This window comes from Strongylocentrotus purpuratus, unplaced genomic scaffold (assembly GCF_000002235.5).
Source record: "Strongylocentrotus purpuratus isolate Spur 01 unplaced genomic scaffold, Spur_5.0 spur5_scaffold_5, whole genome shotgun sequence".
In the NCBI taxonomy this organism is placed as follows: domain Eukaryota; kingdom Metazoa; phylum Echinodermata; class Echinoidea; order Camarodonta; family Strongylocentrotidae; genus Strongylocentrotus; species Strongylocentrotus purpuratus.
Genome location: NW_022145611.1, coordinates 7867381 through 7875241, shown reverse-complemented (window position 1 = coordinate 7875241; position 7861 = coordinate 7867381). Strand labels below are relative to the sequence as shown.

Here is a 7861-nt window from a genome sequence, read left to right as displayed (position 1 = left end):
AGGTAGTTCTTCTCTGCTTTGAGTAGGAGGTAGTCTCCTCTGAACGGTACGATCTTAGGAATCTTGCTACAGCCTGACATCTCAGCTACACGATCCGAGTAGAGGCCAGCGCAGGTCACCACGTACCTGCACCTCAGAGATTTCTGTTACAAGAAAACAATGTGTTGAATCTTACTTTTATTTTATTTTATATTTAAAGCCCCATTCAGCCATGACTAAACAAAAAAACATGAAAAAAAAAAAAAAAAAACATTACTGTGCCAAATCTCAAAGTGTTAAAATGAATGGCAAGAGAAAATGTTTTGGAGGAGGTGGTTCTATGCATACAATTATTTGATGATCTGTGCATATAAGCTACACAAATGTGAGGTGTATTACTCTTATAAATATATGCAATTCATTTAATTAATTTATTTTTCCTCTTTCAATCGTTCATATTTACAATGATGGTACATTTTAACATATTCACATGTTTATATACATATAGATCAATTTGCACATTGTCTCATTTATGAGGGGTTTCACAAGTCCTTACAAAGTTGAGGTCATAAGATGTTACAGTAACAAGGAAGTGTTGTATGACCTTACTTTATCTTAAATACCGGTATATGAAATTCTTCCAACAGAAGATTATTTGAAATCAACTGAATATAGCTTTGTTAAAAGTGTTATATAAGGTAGAGGCAAAACAAAAAAGATAATGAAGACATCAGTGAGATGCTGCTACCAATTTCTTAGCTGTTGACTCTCCTATGTCTTTGCTATACAGAAATGTTTGCGTTATTGCGATTTATTAAGTAAATCTTAATTTTGACATTGTATTTTTGTTCATTAGCATGTACACAGCTGTCATTTTGTATGTATACTTACACCAGATTTGGCTTGCAGCGTCACAGGGTGTTGTAAACCTAGAAAACACAAATGATAACAGGCTATTGAATTATAATTGCTATGATATTTGACACCATGTGTTTACGTATTCAACTACATTTCGACATATGAACTGTACATGTGCAAGAGAAATGTTCTATGGTCATTGTATGAAGAATTGTGTTGTGATTATATTCTACAAAGCTATTTCATCACCCCCATGCTTTCCATATACATACAAGTAGCAGGACTACAGGAAAGCTTTCAGATTTGGGGAAACCGTTAATCACTAGAAACTTAATATTCAAATGTTTCATATGAAAATGAAAATGGGTGAACAAGGCATTCAAATTAATCTTATGAAGGCCAAAGTAGAAGATGAAGAGCTTATTGATGAAAGTCTTTATCAATATTCAGGAAGTCAGTCTTTTCAATCTATGATTTCTTCCTTTGAATATCTACTGCAGCATTGAAACCATCCCACTAAAACTGTGTTTTAAAGTACAAATACTGATTTGGGCCCTGTTTCATAAACCTATATTGATGGTAACTTTGCCATTAAAATGGTTACTTCCATCGAAACCTTGATTTTATTGGCTGTTGAGTGATGTCGCTATAGTAGTTAATACTGATGGCAAAATTATCACTGTTGTTAAAGTTTATGCAACCGGCCCCTGATTCTGCTCAATTATACTGTAGAACTGGTTTAAGTGACCATCTGTATAGAGCCCACAGTATTTCATAGAATTTTCCACTTTACTTTCTTTAAAAAAAAATTAATTGTATAAACATACATTGTACCATACCAGAACATGCAGTTTATAATATCAAAGAGTAATTCAAAGTAATGACATAATGAAATCAATAATTAATTAATTAATTTACAAATTATTACCATCTTTGCTGCCAGCCTTGCCCTCTCTTGTCGTAATGAAGTTGCTAACCTCAAAGTTAGTGAAGACACTACCTCCAAGCCGCTCAAAATTCTTGCCGTAGTGTCGCGCTACTTGACCCCAATCAACGATCCCGGTGTTAGGAGAGTGGATGGCTTTTAAACCCTAAATCAAATAGAGCCAGTACAAGAAAACAAATTATATAAATTAATAATATATACCTACGTATATACACACAAACAACCTCCCTTAAGTACATTACATGTATACACCCATAAATACATGTACCAGTACATACATACATGAACATGTAAATCTGATGTTATTCCAGTTAAACAATGGGCATTTATAAACAAGCAACAGAAGAAAAAAACTACAAGAATAACATGCAACAAACAGACAATTTTTTTTATTTCAATGAATATCATTCTTTTCATACAAAAGGAAAGAAATTAAAGGGATATGAAAGAATTTCATAGTTTCAAAAACACCTGCTATAACTAGAAATATCGCAATCTGTATTGCCGCGCAATGCGAATGTATCCCCCGGCAGTGGCAGCGATTTTGTGTTATCCTTATGTGGAAGGAGGGACAAAGATTCCCTCTCCTCTTTGTGAAACAAAAGGATGACGTAGAAATTGCCGCAAGTGGCTCAGACTATTGTCAAGACTAGGAGCAGCATCACCAAAACAATAGGTATGTAGATTATACCAGGATACACCTCCATACAAAATTTGAAAGAAATCCGTAGAGAAATGTGGCAGTTAGAGCGCACACTAGAGTGCACACAAGACATCTATCAAAATATGACCTTTGACCCTATAAAAGATGGAACATTGGAAGCAGCATCACTAAAATCTATAGGCTTGTAGATTATACCAAGATACACCTTTGTTCAAAATTTGAACAAAATCCCTTTAGAAATGTGGCCTATAGAGCGCACACAAACAAAAATATGGCCTTGTACCCTATAGAAGGCGGAACACTGGGGGCAGCAGTACACTAGAGTGCACACAAGACATCTATCAAAATATGACCTTTGACCCTATAAAAGACGGAACATTGGAGGCAGCATCACTAAAATCTATAGGCTTGTAGACTATACCAAGATACACCTTCATTCAAAATTTGAACAAAATCCCTTTAAAAATGTGGCCTATAGAGCGCACACAAACCATCCACAAAAATATGGCCTTGTACCCTATAGAAGACGGAACACTGGGGGCAGCATCACCAAAAGTTATAGGTATGTAGATTATACCAGGATACACCTCCATACAAAATTTGAAAGAAATCCATCAAGAAATGTGGCAGTTAGAGCGCACACAAGAATATGACGCGGCGGCGGCGGCGGCGGCGTAACGCTGCTGAATCCAAAGTACCCCACCGGCATACTGCCGGGGGATACAATTATGCAGATTTACTTTACTACATGTGTAAGTAAATAATTCTCCAGGTCTTTGACCTGCATATTGGCTGAATGCACGCGCATAGATGACTAGATTGACGTATGATGATCAGTACTTCCCCAATAACCAAGTTTTAAACTCGTTAAATATTAATGACCTTTTAACAAAAACAACATGTATATGAAATTCACAGACATCAACTTCAAACTTGTGGTAATGTTGTAACAATTATTTCAATGAGATGTTCACAAACTCAAGACTTACAGGTGTTTTGAGGGAAAAATCTCACACACTGAACAAATTGTACCTTGCAATACGGTTCGACTTCTTTGATCTCATCTGAATTCATTATCCTTAGTCCCTTCACACCGTTTTCTAGTCCTCTTTTATGGAGAGCATCTAGTCTGGGTAGCTCCTCTTCATTCCGTGCAACAATGAGCTAGGAAAAATTATGAAATAAGAAATCAATTGGTTTCAGTAGATTAGATTCCGCAGTTGGAGTGTCAAGTCTGACAGACATGAGCCCTAAGATACAAGAACCCACTAAATTATTATTATTACTTCTATTATACGGAATTCAAATGGCATTCATAACTATAGAAATCGACGGCCTTTTGCAGTTTTGGAGAGCCCCTGGTCCATGTTCAGTGTAGCTCTTCTTCATTACTTGCAACAATGAGCTAAAAAATGGAAATATAAAATCAATCAGCTTTATCAAACATTTATCATTCGGAATTCAAATAGCAGTCACAGTTACATGAAGCAACAATGTCTTTTTGCAACTTTGTACACCTAGGCAATTTTTTCTGACATGTTTTTCATCCATTAGTCCTCCACTTCATCATCTCCCTCCCCTGATGATAATTTTTCCGTAATGAATGTATCTAATTATTTAACATATATTTCAGATGCATTTTTTTTTCTAGTTTCAAGTAGTTTAAAAGATTCAGCAAAAAAAATGTTGATACATTACATTCTGTAAGAAATTTTCATTTTATCATTACCAGAACTATGTGAAGTTAACCGCCTATTGTACATGAATGCCTGCATACCTTTCCACATTTTTTGTAGGGAAGATTGTGCTCGTCAAGATACTTGTAGGCCAGCTCCAAGCCCTCCACACATAGCTTAGCCTTGAGAGATCCGGGCGTGTAGTAGATTCCGGCATGGATAACACCACTGTTGTGACCACTCTGATGTAAGGCTGAAAGGTCAAAGTTCAAAGTAATGTATACATGTATAACTGTTGATGAGTTCATTTATGCCAAATCAAATGAGAACCAATTTCCTACAAATAAACAAAGTTTAGCTTTAGTTATACCAGTCTTGGGCTCCGTTGTATAAAACTATAATTGATGGTAACTTGGCCATCAATATTAAGAACAATGGCAACATCACTCTAAAGCAAATTGAATCAAAGTTTCCATGGAAGTTACCAGTAATGGCAAATTAACCATAGATGGTTGTGGAACTGGCCCTGTTCCATAGAATACTCTTTGAACATACCTGGATTGTGGTACCATACATTTGCTTCTTTGTTTGTTGTTGTTTAATTAGTTGGTTTGTTTTTATCTTCATTTTTTTCTTCTTCAATTAAATTCATGACCAGTGCTCAATATCACCTTCAAATATGTAATCTGTTGAGAGCCAGAAGGGTGTTATTCTTATGTTATTGAAGTATATGAATTAATGCCCTTCTGACTCTCAACAGATAATCTCCTCTTTTTGAATATGAATCAATACTTACAAAGCTCGGCTTCCTTCTCCACCACTGCAAGTTTGAGATTGGGCTGCCTCCAGATGAGCTCCTGAGCTGTAGCCAAGCCGACTATCCCACCTCCAACGATGCACACGTCAAAATCGTTACTTGGTGGAGATCCCGAGGAGCTGTGAAGATATATAACACACAATTATTGAAATGATTGATTTATAAATGAAATTTTGGATGGATGTTTCTTGACATCAATTTTACAATTCCTAGGGAAATTAGATACTTTTTTTTTTTTTTTGGTGGGGGGGGGGGGGGGGGGGGGGGGAGGGGGGCTATCACGATTACCAGACAACTCGCCACAAAGACAACCCGCTCCAAGACAACCCGCCACAATACCCTGGACATCCCGCTACAATACCCTGGACAACTCGCCACAGGCGAGTTGTCCAGGGTGGGATGCCTTTTCGGACTACTCGCCACACTTTTTTCCCCTCATGATTTCTAGATCTAAAATCCCTCATCTTAGATGAAATTGTCATTTTTCATGATTTTCGTGCTTTTATAAACACAGTCATGACAGGAAACATAGAAATTATGAGTATTTTGAGAGCTGTTCTAAAGAATAAAGATGATTTTCCTTGCGCTTGCAACAAGACCCGCAACAAGAATCTATTTCGGACAAACCCAAGCCAGGCGTACGACTACTAGTTACGATTACGATTACGATTATTATTATTAGTAGTAGTAGTAGAAGTAGTAGTAGTAGTAGTAGTAGTAGTAGAAGTAGTAGTAGTAGTAGTAGAAGTAGTAGTATAGTAGCAGTATAGTAGAGCAATACTTTATTTCAGTGGGGAATATATTTGTTGTCACTGCCAGGAATACCAAAGAGGCCGGGACGAGCATTCCTGACATCGCAACCAGTTTGGCGTGCCGGAAGCACTTTGGGATTGGGTTGGGTGAGGGGTGGGGAATATTCCAGGGGGCTCACCCTCCGGGAATGCCGCCTCTGACTGTGGGCAAAAGTGCGAAACTAACCCAGAAAATCTAGAAATAAACCACATTTTAATTTTATTTCGCGGGTTAACTGCCCCCTCCCCATCAGTACGCCAGTGCTTCCAGTAGGCCTATCCTTCCATGAATTCCTACCATTAAAAATTATCAGAAGGAAAAGGACATGAACAAAGGATAAGGGGGCACTTTAGGGGAACCTGGAAAAGTGGGGGCACAGTGCCCCCCCCCCAATGAAGAATGCCGCCTCTGACGAAACTAACCCAGAAAATCTATAAATAAACCACTTTCCAATTTTATTTCGCGGGTCAACTGCCCAACCCCCCCCCCCCCCCCCCCTATCAGTACGCAAGTGCTTCCAGTATCCTAACATTAACAAATTTCTGGGACAGAAAAATGCAGCTGTTATAGACCTCTAGATCTAACCGAGAAGTTATCCCAATGCTCTGGCGATCGTACGCCCTGGTCGTACGCCTTTGGTTTGTCAAAAGTATATTATTGTTCAGGGGAAATCAGTTTTATTCTTTATTCTTTGTAATGACTGTGTTTATAAAAGCACGGAAATCATGAAAATGACAATTTCATTTCATTTTAGATCTAGAAATTATGAGGGGAAAAAAGTGTGGCGAGTTGTCCGAAAAGGCACCCCACCCCGGACAACTTTTGGTTTGTCAAAATTATATTATTGTTACAAGGGAAATCAGCTATATTCTTTATTCTTTGTAATGACTGTGTTTATAAAAGCACGAAAATCATGAAAAATTACAAATCCATTTCATTTTAGATCTAGAAATCATGAGGGGAAAACAAGTGTGGCGAGTTGTCCGAAAAGGCATTGTGGCGAGATGTCCAGGGTATTGTGGCGGGTTGTCTTGGGGCGGGTTGTCTTTGTGGCGAGTTGTCTGGACCCCGGCTATCACATAGACTATACCCCCAAAAATGTTTTCTAATAGGGGATCAGGACCATGTTCATTCAGATCTCTAGTGTCTAGATCTATCGAGAATACAAATGATGGGGGGGGGGGGTTGTCTGACTGAAACCCTTCATGGATGATGTAACTAAAAATTAACCCTCGCTAACCCACTCAAACTAAGTTCAAACCCCAAAACTTCCAGTTTAGAAATAATCAACATCACAAGCATTTGTATTTCAAGTTAAGCCGATTTCTGTACCAGTGATTTTAAATTAAACTGGAATGACATAGTCTAAAGACTAAAGTCTGTGAATGGTGGACGTGTGATAATCAACTATCCTCAGCTTCAGGTCGCTGACCGTCTGGGTCAGCTGACGGCTGGATCTCGTCCCTCCCCCTTTTCCCATAAAATCCACCGGGGACGTCCGGGGAAATGACCGTAACTTCTAATTCAAAATTCTCACCTTTTTTCAGAAGCATGCCGAACAGATCTTTGAACGTTGCTTGATACAGCTAAAAATGATGAACATCTGTCCCAAATCATGTACTTGTTCACAAGCTTCTTTCGAAGCAAATGTATAATTTGATGCCGTCCCATTTTCTTTAACTCCAGCTCCGTCTTCAGGGTGAAGCTTTTCTTCACACACCTAATCGGAGATGAAGGTAGCCCATCCAACGTGTAAAAATTGCCAATTTGATAAGTGTAAGGATCGCATTGTACACATACAACCGCTATACTACACACACGCAATATATTCTTTGTGTATTGTATCCGTCAGGCATGATCAGTGCAACGATGGCTGGCTACCAATTAAAATAGGCATGGTGGTCGGATATAATGAGAGTAGATGATGGAGGGGGGGGGGGGGGGGGTAAAGCGCAGTACTTAGGGGCAAATCAAAGAATTATACTAAGACCTCACCTCACGTATGTTAGAAATTAAAAAGTTATTATCTTCTTTTGAATTGCAATATATCCCCGCACCAAAATTATAAGTCATGCATGAATTTTATTTGTCATATGTTATATATTTGAAAGGTGGTACACGATTCAAGC

At 38.2% G+C, this 7861-nt stretch overlaps 1 protein-coding gene across 1 annotated transcript in view; it reads right to left on the bottom strand.

The window, feature by feature from the left end:
• The window catches only part of LOC578357 (L-2-hydroxyglutarate dehydrogenase, mitochondrial), an 11537-nt gene extending 4113 nt beyond the window's left edge, over nucleotides 1–7424 (bottom strand). The window contains exons 1-7 of the mRNA XM_030999620.1: nucleotides 7270–7424; nucleotides 4920–5059; nucleotides 4225–4376; nucleotides 3480–3611; nucleotides 1766–1928; nucleotides 871–908; nucleotides 1–143 (exon numbers count right to left, since the gene is read on the bottom strand). The exon at nucleotides 1–143 is cut by the window's left edge and continues 22 nt beyond it. Of these exons, the coding sequence (XP_030855480.1) occupies nucleotides 1–143; nucleotides 871–908; nucleotides 1766–1928; nucleotides 3480–3611; nucleotides 4225–4376; nucleotides 4920–5059; nucleotides 7270–7403 (902 nt within the window). The 5' untranslated portion in view covers nucleotides 7404–7424. The remainder of the gene's footprint in view (nucleotides 144–870; nucleotides 909–1765; nucleotides 1929–3479; nucleotides 3612–4224; nucleotides 4377–4919; nucleotides 5060–7269) is intronic.
• Between the last annotated feature and the right edge of the window lie 437 nt (nucleotides 7425–7861).